Source organism: Diabrotica virgifera, chromosome 8 (assembly GCF_917563875.1).
Source record: "Diabrotica virgifera virgifera chromosome 8, PGI_DIABVI_V3a".
In the NCBI taxonomy this organism is placed as follows: Eukaryota; Metazoa; Arthropoda; class Insecta; order Coleoptera; family Chrysomelidae; genus Diabrotica; species Diabrotica virgifera.
In genome coordinates this window covers 172,752,851-172,767,150 of record NC_065450.1, presented here as the reverse complement: position 1 = coordinate 172,767,150, position 14,300 = coordinate 172,752,851, and the positions used below count along the sequence as shown (strand labels likewise).

The following is a 14,300-nucleotide window of genomic DNA, read 5'->3' as shown; positions in this document are numbered from 1 at the left end:
AAAAATTCTTCTAATAATTTATTTAATCTGACTCATTTATATTGGCAATTCATACATATATTATACATTTTAAAGTAGAAGACTTTAAAATGATATTGCCAATATTTATGAGTTGCGTTCCTGGGACGACTTACTGAAAGATAGTTCATTCGATTACATGAAATCAACCCTAACTCAAGAATATCCGTCACAAAAAAAAATTATAGCATGTGGTCTGTCTTTAAAAAGACAACTAAATGCAACGACAGTAAAATTCTCGCGTTAGAGACTTCATAGTAAATCACAAGGGAAAACCAGGAAAAAACCTTGTGATACTATCCCGACATCGTAAGTATTTGGTCTTACATTTAATTTACTCTCAAAAAATAATACCAAATTCTGACTTGTAACAGGTTTAAATTATAAATATATTAATAATACTAGATATATAAGTAATATGTACTAAAATATAAAATATGTACTAGCTCGATATTATTGACTTACTAATCTTGGTATTTTCTTTCTATTGACTTCCTCTTTCAGTATGGGTAACCACATTCAGAAAGTCAATAATATCGAGCTAGTACATATTTTATATTTTAGTACATATTACTTATATATCTAGTATTATTAATATATTTATAATTTAAACCTGTTACAAGTCAGAATTTGGTATTATTTTTTGAGAGTAAATTAAATGTAAGACCAAATACTTATGTCGGGATAGTATCACAAGGTTTTTTCCTGGTTTTCCCTTGTGATTTACTATGAAGTCTCTAACGCGAGAATTTTACTGTCGTTGCATTTGGTTGTCTTTTTAAAGACAGATCACATGCTATAATTTTTTTGTGACGGATATTCTTGAGTTAGGGTTGATTTCATGTAATCGAATGAACTATCTTTCAGTAAGTCGTCCCAGGAACGCAACTCATAAATATTGGCAATATCATTTTAAAGTCTTCTACTTTAAAATGTATAATATATGTATGAATTGCCAATATAAATGAGTCAGATTAAATAAATTATTAGAAGAATTTTTTTGCTTAGCAACAACACTTTTGTTTATTCTAGTAATATTTTGTATTTTGACAACGGCACCCGATTGGGCGAAAATTATTTTTTTTTCATTTTAATTGTGGCTTATTTCCCATATGAATAATTAATCATAAAAATGCCACAAGGAAATAGCTTCAGAACAACATTCGGATCTGTTATCTTGATTTCTGATAAACCTTAAGGTTTCGTTTTTTTTTTAAAATGAATTAGTTGAACAGCTCCCTGACTTCCATAAACCTCAGGCGCGGGTTTCTTTTTTATCCGAGGAATGGATTGCTTAGGAGCTACTTCATGTTTTGGTGCAATACAAGAAATACCACATATGACTTGAAAAGTGTGGTATTCGTCGATTGTATGTACGTTAAAATCAGCGTTATCGTACACCTGCTGTGTAAAGCACGGTAGGTCAATTTTCTGCGGATCGCCTGCGAATACTGACACTTCCAGGCGAACAGCTTCTGTATAGGATGAACAAAACCCCAAAGAGGAAATTACATCAACCTATTTTCTTGAGCCGTACTTTTTGTAGAGAAAACGGCCAACCCTGCAAGGAATGGTCAGACCAACTATCTGGGCCATACTGCCGCTACAAGACTTTGAGCAAGCGCGTTGCTTATCTGGAAGTGTCAGCAATCACAGGCGATCCGCAGAAAATTGACCAGCCGTGCTTTACACAACAGGTGTACGAAAACGCTTATTTTAACCCTTTCTATGCCAGGCCTTAATTTGAATATTGGTCCCTCAATCCCAAAGGTTTTTTCATGCTTAGAGTCCTATTGCCTTATATATACGTCGCATATAAATAAACAAATAAATGACCAAAACATGTTTTTTATGAGTTTTTTTAACCAACTTAAACGTTTTCTTTTCAAGAGTACTCATCAGAGAGCAAAACCAACTTGAAAAAATGTAACTAACTAAAAAAAAAATAATGTAATGTAAATTAATATTAAAAGTTTTCTTTTGTGTGGTACTCCTCAAAACATGACACTACGCAAAGGCCGACTCCGCATCTTGCACACATGTATCTCGATTCGCTTCTTTTTTTTCTGGTCTTTTCTGTGGTTACAAACGCTTCACCTTCTAGCAGCTACCTATAAGCGTGGTGCGTAAAAGTGCTACAAAATAGCATATATCTAAAAGATGTGAACAAATATATACGGCAATGGGTCCGCATGACCTGTCTTAGGTGCCAACATTTTGAGGCTTTGGGAACAATAATCTAACATTTTCGGAGATATTTCTACAGCACTGAGGCACCAACGAGTCTAAAATTTTATAAGCAACGCATATTTTCGGCTTTGGTAAATTGAGACCATAACACCTTGAACGTATATATATACGGCGGCTGGGAATACAGACCCACTTTTTCAAAAACATATATATGCAGCGTTGGGACAGAAAGGGTTAATATACATACAATCGACGGATACCACACTTTTCACGTCATGGGTGGCATTTCTTGTATTGCACTAAAGCATGCAATAGCTCCTAACCAATCCATTCCTCGACTAAAAACTAAACCCGCACCTGAGGTTTACGGAATTCAGGGAGCTGTTCAACTAATACATTTTGAAAGGACAAAATTTCAAGGTTTATCAGAAATCAAGATTCGAAGGAAATGTTCACACCAACTGAAACTGTGACTCCATCTGTGCTTGATCTTCTGTGGCTCTAAGGGAAAAGCAGAGACATTCTCGGTATTTTACGATGGAATGGATTCATGGAAGCTGTGAGAAAAGACATACCATATTCATATTACGAACTAACATTTATTATTTGTACAGAAAACTAGAAGAAATTTATCAAATGACAGCATTCTAATAGAAACTAAAGTTTTGGAATGTAAAAAGTGGGTTTTGCAGAGACCGTTAAAAATTGGCAATTTTCAACTTGCACTTTAGACCGAACGGTTCGTCTAAAAAAAAGTAAATAGTGATATTTGTAGATAATTTTAATTACTTTAATTTCTGTTGACAGACCGTTTACTAAAAGTTAATAGTTTTCGAGATTCGAGCAAGAAAGCAGAAAAAAGCTGAAATTTTTCGATTTTCTCGCGTTTTTTTAAATGTTCCGACAAGAAATTTTGCCCGCAAAACTCATATTCGGATTCAGCAGCCCAAAATCCATATAAAATGAAACAAATCAGAACTACCCCAAAACTTTCCCACTAGAGGGCTCGTAGAGTACAAATTCACTGAATCAAAAGATACAATTCCTCAGAAGATATGTGTATTTGAAGCAGACGTAATAGTTTATACAGTAACTGCCACACTACTAGACCTACGGGTACATTGAGGTAATACGTAATTAGACCAGGGCGCATCTGTAAAAATATTAGTACATTTGGACGTTGAGAGGTGACTCAATTTTTTTTGCAGAAATTGCTTGAAAATAAATCAAATAATAATATTTGAGTTATCCTCCCTCTCAAAAAGTCCGGAACATTGTTTAAATAACCAAAATGTTAAAAATTGAAAGAAATATTCGATTTTTTTCTTCGTTTTTTGATTATAACTTTAAAAGTGTTCATTTCCGAGAAAAGTTGTACTGACATGAAAGTTGCATAATTAAATTTCCTACAATACAGAATTGGTTAAAAATTTAAAAAATCGTCACCCTTGTTGCAAAATAGCAATAATTGTGAAAAAAACATACAAAAACAAGTATTTGCATTTTACGTTTTTTAACAATTTATGCTACACTTAGGGCCTTCATATTTAACCCTGAAAAACTTTATGATACAGTAAAACAATACTGTAAATTTCATTAAGATCGGTTTAACAGATTTTGCAAAATAAATTTTGAAATCCAGCTTTCGTAAAAAAAATCATTTTTTCAAAATATTACAGGACTGAAAATAAAGCAGATAGAAAGTTGAAAATTTTTTTGCGTATAAAAGTGTACTGTACCTTTCATTTGCAATTTTTCAAAATTAAAATCGATTAATACCACGGCTTCAGGAATTTTTTTAAATAAACATTAATTATTGGTGCTACGCGCAGGACAGCGGATAGTTTGCTCTGATTGGGCATTCCAATGACCTTTGATAATGATTGATACATTTTAATTTTTATTACGTTTCGATATAAATAAATAAATTTGTTTATTGCAAAATTAAAACACATACTCTATCCTTTGAAATAACACTTTTATTAGCAAAAACTTTCTTTGTTCATATATTTTAACTTAAATAATAAAAGTTTATTATTTTTAAACATATGCGATTGTTTAAACAATATCTCACAAACAATAATAAAATTAGTTTGATTTTTGTGGAATCAAAATATTAAAATACAACAAAATATAGAGTAAGAAAATAATTTATTAGATAAAGATTGAAAGAAATTTTGGTGGAAATCAACTTGTGTGAATCGAACACCGCTGTCCTGCGCGTAGCACCAAAAATTATTGTTTATTTCAAAAATTTTCTGACGCCGTGGTAATTAATCGATTTTAATTTTAAAAATTGCAAATGAAAGGTACAGTTCACTTCTATAAGCAAAAAAAAATTGCAACTTGCTATCTGCTTTATTTTTAGTCCTGTAACATTTTGAAAAATGAATTATTTTTGCGAAAGCTGGATTGCAAAATTTATTTTGCAAAATCTATTAAACCGATCTTAATGAAATTTACAGTATTGTTTTACTGTATCACAAAGTTTTTCTGGGAGAAATATGAAGGTCCTAAGTGTAGCATAAATGTTTCAAAAACGTAAAACGCGAATACTTGTTTTTGTATGTTTTTTTCGCAATTATTGCTATTTTGCAACTAGGGTGACTATTTTTTTAAATTTTTAACCAATTTTAGATTGTAGGAAATTTAATAACGCAGCTTTTATGTCAGTACAACTTTTTTCGTAAATGAATACTTTTAAAGTTATAATCAAAAAACGAAGAAAAAAATCGAATTTTTCCTTCAATTTTTAACATTTTGATTTATTAAACAATGTTCCTGACCGTTTTGAGAGGGAGGATAACTCAAATATTATTATTTGATTTATTTTCAAGCAATTTTTGCAAATAAATTTGAGTCACCTCTCAACGTCCATCTCAAAACAGATGCGCCCTGGACTAAATACAGTCCTGGACTCTTCACTTATTGCACTGTTCACTTTTATGTCTAGTGATGTCTAGAAAGTCAGAAAATGTATAGAAACCAATATAAACATAAGAAGTTGACAGATTATAGAACATCTCTATTTTAAGTTCACAGTTGTCATTGTATTAAGGGTATCGGCGCACAATGTCGCCCGCCAAAATTTTCAATGTAATTTAAATGTATTAAATTTTTTCGAATCCTGAAAAAACTAATAAATATTTTTGAAAAATTTAAATTCAGAATGAAAGATTGCATTATTACCGAGGGTCGAAAGTCCCTTAGAATAACCAAAAAGTTTCTTTTGAATGAATGATCTCTCATTCTGTGTTTAAATTTTTGAAAATATTTATTATTTTTCTCAGGATTCGAAAAAAATTAATATCTAAAACACATTGAACATTTTGACAGGCGACATTTTGCGCCTATGCCCTTAAAGTTGTAAAAGTTTTAGAAGTATTGTAAAGCTTGTCACGCACGGGGAGCTGTACTATAATAATACAGAGTGAGTTTTATGTATGGAAACACTCAATTATCTCTGAAACGGCTTGCACGATTTTTATAGATTTTGGTGAATAAACGTTTTCTGAGGCGGCCGATATTATAGTGGCAACTACATTGTTGTCAAATTTTCCGTTTTTCTGGAAATCTAATGAACTTTCTTATTTCAAACGGAACATCCTGTATATTTTTGCGTTTTGAAGTCGTAAAGAAATACTGACTATTTTTCATGTTAAATTTCCTATACTTAAATGCCATAATTTCGGAGTTATTGCTAAATTTATTTAAAAAAAATTTAAACAAATTATAAAAATCAATTTTCTCGGCTCAGGTAAATATTACTTTGGGTTCTTTGGATCATTGGGGAAAAAAAGAGGTTTGTGTAATGTTTCTATAAAATTAATCGTTTCCGAGTTATAAACAATTTAAAACTGAAAAAAATTGAATAATGACGATTTTCAAGGTTCAAAAACACAAATAAGAAATATAATTTTAGAAATTACGAAGTACCTTAATTCAAGTTCAACCCTTTTTCTAGGAGCTCGCCGTAAGAGTTTTTGGCACGTTTTATTCTAAAATATCGCCTTTTAATTTGTTAATAAAGCGCATACGAGAGGTCGGGTGATCGAGCTGTATTAACAATTAAAAAAAAACATTTTAATATAAAATATAAAACAAGTTTAAATTACTTACCGGTATCTGATAAACTGAGGCTTGAATTTGAATTTGGGTATTACGCAGTTTCAAAACTAATAATTTTTATTTGTGTTTTCAAAATCTTGAAAATTGTCATTATTCGATTTTTTTCAGTTTTAAATTGTTTATAACTTGGAAGCAATAAATTTTATAAAAAAATTACAAAAGATCTTTTTTGTTCCCAATGATCCAAAGAACCTAAAGTAATATTTACCCAAGCCGAAAAAATTTATGTTTAAAATTTGTTTAATTATTTTTTTAAATAAATGTAGAAATAACTACAAAATTATGGATTTTAGGTATAGGCAATATAATATGAAAAATAATCAGTATTCCTTTAAGACTTTAAAACGCAAAAAATATACAGGGTGTTCCATTTGAAATAAAAAGTTCATTAGTTCATTTTCAAATCCACCACCAATAGAAAATCTACGGTTTCGTTTTGATTTAAATTTGTCCCCGATAGTACTATTTCTAAGTCTACCCGTTGTCAAGGAGGCTCTGCAAAAGACAAATTTTCACCAAAACGTCCGTAGTTCTTCGGTATAAAATAAACTATTTATACCGCAGTATGATTAGAACGCCCTCTAACGGGGAATAAGTGAAATGAATGTCAACTCGATTCAAGTTCTCTGTTTAACCCAGGTATGGCAATACCAAAAGGCACCGTTAGGAAAATATTCCAATTTACGGTTCAGAGAATCCGTATGAATCGAGTCTTTGTACCCTAGTACAGAGTATGGCATTAGTAAAATAGAAAATCTACGGTTTCGTTTTGATTTAAGTTTGTCTCCTGCCATCCCCCGATAGTACTATTTCTAGGTCTATCTGTTGTCAAGGAGGCTCTACAGAAGACAAATTTTCACCAAAACGTCCGTAGTTCTTCGGTATATAATAAACTATTTATACCGCAGTTGGTTAGAACGCCTTCTAACGGGGAATATCTTACTAACGGTGCCTTTTGGTATTGTCATACCTGGGTTAAACAGAGAACTTGAATCGAGTCGACATTCATTTCACATATTTATTTGTATACTGTTACGTACGATTATAGAGACCTGGTCATAATATGAAAATTTATTTACAAATTAGAGTTTGAGGTGCCTCATCGGAAAAATACTAAGAGGCAAAAAAGTTTTAAAATCATTCTGTTTAACCAGGGGCGTCATTTGTGCGTCCAGGGGGGTATTTGGCCCCCTGGCCCTGAAAATGACTGAAATTTACAAAAAATACATCAATATTCATCATTACATCATATATAATGTATTGTATCTATAGTGCTTGCCCCCCCAAACAAAATTTCAAATGACGCTCCTGATGGCACCGCAATAATAGTTTAATTGGAACGTACACAAACATTTGGTGGGTTTAAAGGCGCAAAACCCACATAAAATAATTTTTATGTAAACATTTAAACAATGGTATCACATTCATAATTTAATTGGAACGTACAAAAAATTTGGGGGGGGGGGGGGTTTAAAGGAACAAAACCCCCATACAATTTTTATGGGGTGCACAAATTTAACTCTAATTTCTTTTTAAGATGTTCCTGACATAAGAATGCCACGTGTGTTTTTTTTATTAAAAAATCTCTAATAGTTTTCGATGTGTCGGAAAAAATCAATTTTAATTTTGTAACTTCAAAGGGCTGTAACTTTTTTTGTATGCATATTTGTACTAAGGTAAGTTAGGTTTAATCGAACTATTTTTGGTCCCAGAATGTGCGATTTAATTTATGCCTTGTATTTTTGTTACACCCTGTATATTAGAGTATACGAGTAGCTCCCCGTGCGTGACAATTTTGATGTTTGAATAAAGTTTGTTTTAAAGCAGAGTAACAATAGTATTAATTAATGTATTTTTTGTATGGAAAACAATTATTTTGAATAGTTTTATGACAGTCACATGACATGACAGACATAAAGTCACAGGTGAGGATGGGCCGGATTAGCCCACGCCCAGAAATTAGGCACACGTGTGTCTACTACCGTGGCACTTAAGCGCTGGTTTTCTCGAAAGCGGTGCCGACAACCTCCGATCGTAACACTGGGATGAATGACATCATAAAAAACTGTACCATGCAAAATAATAGCGTTGGTTTCCAAGGATGCGTTGGAAGCCACCGCTTGCTGAGCTTGCACATTCCATTGCCCCAGTGAAGAACCTTGAATTTTTCACCGTTATCTGACGTAATTCATCGCAGTGCTACGATCGCTGTTTGTCGGTGCCGCGCTTTCGAAGAAACCCAGGCTTTTGTATATGTAATATACTGTGATTCAATAAAAATAATGCAATTTTTGCTGCTGGGTTGTAGCTACTGAAAACTGATTATTGGTTTGTTTGAGAAAGGTATATAATATAGCTTAAGTTATGAAATTGTATAAATGTAACAAATCTTACTGGTCTTTTTTCTGTGGTTTATATTTTCTTGTAAATATTCCTCAGGACTTATAGCATCTGGTGGTAAATATGCCAAGTTAGTTTGAGCTATAGTGTCCAGAACTTCATCAACTCTGGCTTCTTTCATATCCTTAAAGAGTATGAAAAGTATTAAATCATTTGAAGTTACAAAATAGAATATACTTGAGATCTATTGTAACTGATATATTATATAGATATCAATATAGATTGAGTGAGATTAAACCACTGAGGTTTGCGGATGATATTGTATTAATTGAAGATAACTTACAGGATAGATATTGTTCGAGCCATTTTAAATATCATGTTAAGTGTTGCTTGTTTTGTGTGCACCCTGTATACAAAACCGTTAGTTATTGATAATGGTTAAAAGCGCTGGGTAGTGAATATTTTCGTAATATGGGCACATCAACATTCTATCACTTTTTTTTTGATAATAATTACGTCAGATACATATCATATTATTTTGTTGAATCAGCAGAATCGCTGATATGATGGGAAGAATTTACCCTTAAAATGTGTAACGAGAATTTCGAAAAGTGAGTGTCGTATGAGTAGCGGACAGTTAAATAAAACAGGATAGTCGGATAAAACGGGATACCTAGCCTAGAGACCCAACTAGTGCTGCTATCAATCGAACAACGACGAAAACTTGTTCTCAGTCGCCATTTTAACATTCTCAGTTCGTTTTACCTCGATGCTATTATTTGATGAAAAGTTGTTCTGTTTAGAATTGTTTGACTCTATTTTTTTGGTACTTTGTACTTTTAAGTGCGTTGTTTTCTACATTATATTGCCTACATATCTAAACATATAATTCCGGTGACTATTACATTTAATTAAGCTCTCATTAACAAATATTCTTATGTGTAGTCTATCTAATTTTAGTTCCTCGTTTAGGCAGGAGCCATTTTTGTTTTGGAAAATGTCTGAGTTGGACAAAACGGGACACTTTTATAAGTTGGATAAAATGGGATACAGTTTTTTATGTCCCGTTTTATCCACCTATTTATTTGTTGGCCTATTAGTTTTTTAAATAGCGATAAAGCGTGTTCTCATACTGCAGAAAAGAACAACATCTTTGTATGTGACTTTTGTTGTGATATACGTACTTAGTCCTAAATAAAAGGTCTTATTTGTCATTTTGCAATAAAACATAAAAATGGCCTATTTTTAAGTTTCTGACTACTGAAGATATTGTTTTTTCAAAGGTAAATTGTGCTTTACAGTCCTATATCTACTTAGATATACTTTTTAGATAATTTTATGCAAAAAATTAAATATTGTGAACCTATCCCCTTTTTGTCCAACCGTGGTATGCTAAAACGGGATGTGCAGGACTTAATTAAAAATTTTTTTTTACTATTTTCCAGTCATTAAAAATAGCTAAAAATATGTTTTTTGTGTGCTTCAATAAATGTTATACCTATAAAAAATAATATGATAATTTCTTTAACATTTTTTCCGTAATAAAAATAAACAAGAATGGTATCCCGTTTTGTCCAACTTTCCCCTATGTAAAGAGACTAGACAAGATACCGAACGAAGAGTATCGGAAATATTTCCGTGTCGGCCCGTAAAATATAAGTAAGTTTCGAAGATACTGTAATGCACGTTACGCAAGCGGTTCTATATAAGAAAGGAAGACAACAGCCAGAAGAACAGCTGACGGTGCTGAACAACCCCATCGAGTGGAAAAATGAAGCTAAATACCTGGGAGTCATCATAGACAAAGGACTAACCTTCCAAAAACACGTAGAATCCACAGTCCAGAAGGCCAACATGGCGAGATCAACTTTAAGAGGACTCACAGGAAGAAAAAGTAAACTAAGACTAAACACGAGGTTAAGACTAATAAATAGCATAATATTTCCGGAATTAACATACGCATCTCTCGCATGGGGACAAGTATGCAACACCCACAAAAAGAAGATACAAGCGGTCCACAACAGCAGCTTAAGAGAAGCAGCCAGAGTCCCAAGATACGTCGCAGAAAGATTCCTATTTAGAGAACTTCAACAGCTGAGAGTCACCGAAATGATGACAGATAAGGCAAGGGTCAAATTCGCAGAGCTGGAGCACCACCCAAGTCACATATTGCGAGAGATGCTAGGGCATCGTTCCACTGATGGAAGCACAAAGGTCCTAAACAGCAAATAGTGGAATAAAGTGAATCGAATAAAGCAAACAAAGAGTGACAATGTAAAAGAAAAAGTAAAAGTGAAAGTAGTAGTCAGTTCGTAGCTCGAAACACCAAGTGCCGAAGAAACACACAACCCAAGCGTAGGTCCAACAGCACGACCAGGTAAGAAAATAGAGGAAAAGGCGCAAGCCAAACAAAAAAAAAACACAAAAAACAAAAAAGGCGTAAGCCACCCAAAAAATCATAAAAAGAAACAAAAAAATCATAAAATTCTTGAGCACCAACTCATTGGACCGAGCTCAGTGGGGCTTGGTACAATGACTTGGGGCCCAAGCAAGCAATTTTAGTACCGCGGATAAGTAAATAGAAGATAAAGGCATAGAGCGCTTCACGCTGGCCTAGTTTTGTAATTCGATTAGGCCACCACATTGGAATCTTATTACCCAGGATTCCATTGTGAAGAGCATTTGGCTACGATAGTTGTGCCCCCATCGCGCATCAGCGTGCTATGGGGGGGGGGAAGGGATGGCCTTGGGCATTGAAGCGAGGTGGGGTGATCCCTGTTTTAAACTCGGGTCAAAATACATTGCTTAAATGAATTGTTATACCCGAATGTACTACTTCGATAGGATGGACATCTCCCACAGGTCGGGTTGAATCAGATTGCTTGCTTGTGTGCTTGTAATGCACGTCGAACTTCCGGATTACGGTACAAAAATTTTAATTATACGCGGTGTGTTATAATTAACCATTTTAGAGATATACTGTTTATTTTTCGCATTAATATTTTGCAAGCTGTTAACTCTTTTGACTTAAGCTAATTATAGAAGATAGAAGTACAAAGACTTTTATTTAATTTCGAACCTGGGGGTTTGTCTTAAGAACGGGTAGATTTTTAGAGGCCCCCACAGATATAGTTTCTATGATACATTCGCTTAAAACTCTGTCTGAGAGAGCAGGATTAAAAATGATCTTATAATGAGTGGAAATATCCTCCTCCTATATCTGTTACCCTTCATCAGGATGTATTGGCGCCATAGTCGTTTGATTATTTCTATCCAATCTTTTCTCTCCTGTGCATGTTGTTTTGCTTCGGAGAACGAGTAACCAGTAATGTCCCTTATTTGGTCCGACCATCGTAATGGAGATCTTCCTCTGGATCTTCTGCCCTCTACGTTGCCTTCAACTATCATTCGTTCCATGCCTTCCCTTCTTCTAGTTATATGTCCAAAATATCTCAGTATATTTTGGTTGATAGTTGTGCTGAGTCTAGTTTTTATGTTAAGTTCGGCTAATATTGAATTAGCTGTGCGATGTGCGGTCCATGGTATGCGCAACATTCTCCGGTAGACCCACATTTCAAATGCCATTATACGTTTTGCATCTGCTTTTTTGATGGTCCAAGTCTCTGAAGTGTAGGTGGCGATAGGAAATATTAACGCTCGAACAAGACGTAATTTTATGTTTTTTATAATGTCAGTATTCTTCCATATTTTTGTGAGTTTGGCTGTTGCCGATCTGGCCATTATGATGCGCCTACGGATCTCCTCTTCGCATCCTCCACTGTTAGTAATAACGGAGCCTAAGTAATTAAATTGTCTGACCACTTCGTAACCTGCCAAGTCTCTTATCTCCGGTTGGTTGTTTCTGATTCTATCGATGATCATTACTTTGGTTTTCTGTATATTTATTTTCAAACCATATTCTGTACTCACCGTTCCTAGCCTATTCATAATTTCTTCCAGTTCTTCTGGTGAAGACGCCAATATAACAGTGTCATCAGCATAACGCAGGTTTTTTATCTTTCTTGCTCCAATCGTGGCTCCACCTTGCCATTCCTCAAAAACTTGACGAATAATGTGTTCACTATATATATTGAATAGAATGAGGGATATTATACATCCCTGCCGCACTCCAGATTTTAATTTGAAGGTTTTCGAAACCACATTATTAACTCTTACATTAGCGGTGTTATTTACATAAAGTGCTTGTAATAGATAGATTAGATGTTCTGGCGTACCCATTTCTCTAAGTATATGCCACATTTGATCCCTATTTACGTTATCGAAGGCCTTGGAGTAGTCAACAAAGCACAAATATGTTTCTATGTTAAACTCTCGAGATGTTTCGATAATTTGACGAATATTAAGAATGTGTTCTCTTGTTCCCCTACCTGGGACGAATCCGCATTGTTCTTGTGGAATTTGCGGTAAGAGAATGGATTTTAATCTTTCATTTATTATTGTTAGAAGTACTTTGCTCGCGTGAGATATCAACGCTACTGTACGGTAATTACTGCAATTTGTCGGAGAACCTTTTTTGTATGTGGGGATAAACGTGAGTTTACCCAATCATTTGGCCACTTTCCGGTATCCCAGATCTCATTGCAAATTCTAAGCATTACTTCCGTTCCTAATTCTCCCATTTCTTTGAGTATTTCAGCTGTTATTCCATCCTCTCCTTGTGCTTTTCTACATTTTAGCTTTTTTATTGCCGACTCAATTTTAGATTTCAATATTTGAGGTTCTTTTTCATAACTTCTTTTCTCATTATTATGTTCTGGGTCGTTGTTATAGAATAGTATTTCACAATATTGTTTCCAAACCTCTGCGATACCGTCTGGGTTTGTTATGGTATTTCCACTATTATCTTTGATGATCTGTGTCTGTGGTTTGAATTCTCTCGCTAGATATTTGACTTTGGAGAAAAGTTCTATAGATTCTTGGCGGTCAGCATGTTCCTCTAGTTGTTCACATATGCTTTTTATATAATTATTTTTGTCCCTTCTGCACAAGTGTTTTATAGTTGTATTTATGGTGCTTATCTCTATTTCTTTTTGTATTGAATTTGACGTGCCGTTTCTAAGTTTTCGTCTTTCTTCTACAAGGTTCAGAGTTTCTTCAGTCATCCAATGTTTTTTCCTATCTATTTTTTCTTTGGGATTTGTGTTGTTGATGGCTTCGGTGATCAACCTCTTTGTGTATTCCCACGTTTTCTCAGGGTCTCTGGTAGTAACTGGTAGGTCAGCTTTTGCTAGTGCCTCTCTAAACTTTTCCGGGTGTTTTGGAACCAATTTTTGTCTTTTTTTTGCAATTGTTTTACTGTGCAGCTTAATGCGAAATTCTTCTTGTAGCATTTTATGGTCCGAACCACAGTCTGCAGCTGGTTTTGTCTTCACATTGGTTACAGAGCTCCTCCATCCTTTAGTGATAAGAATATAATCTATAAGGTTCTTGTATCGTCCTCCAGGCGAAGACCATGTTGATAATCTTCGCGGATGATGTTTAAACATTGGAGTGGAAATATAGCTATGGATAATAATACCATACAACAAACAGACACTTACAAATATCTGGGACACGGGATCAAAATAAGCAAAGACACTCAATCACATGAAATAGAGAGGCGA

General features: G+C 33.9%; 1 protein-coding gene across 1 annotated transcript in view; it reads right to left on the bottom strand.

The window, feature by feature from the left end:
• Positions 1 to 14,300, bottom strand: part of LOC126889868 (dynein axonemal heavy chain 8) — a 424,246-nt gene that overhangs the window by 329,044 nt on the left and 80,902 nt on the right. Inside the window, exon 13 of the mRNA XM_050658553.1 lies at positions 8,731 to 8,860. Within this exon, the coding sequence (XP_050514510.1) occupies positions 8,731 to 8,860 (130 nt within the window). The remainder of the gene's footprint in view (positions 1 to 8,730; positions 8,861 to 14,300) is intronic.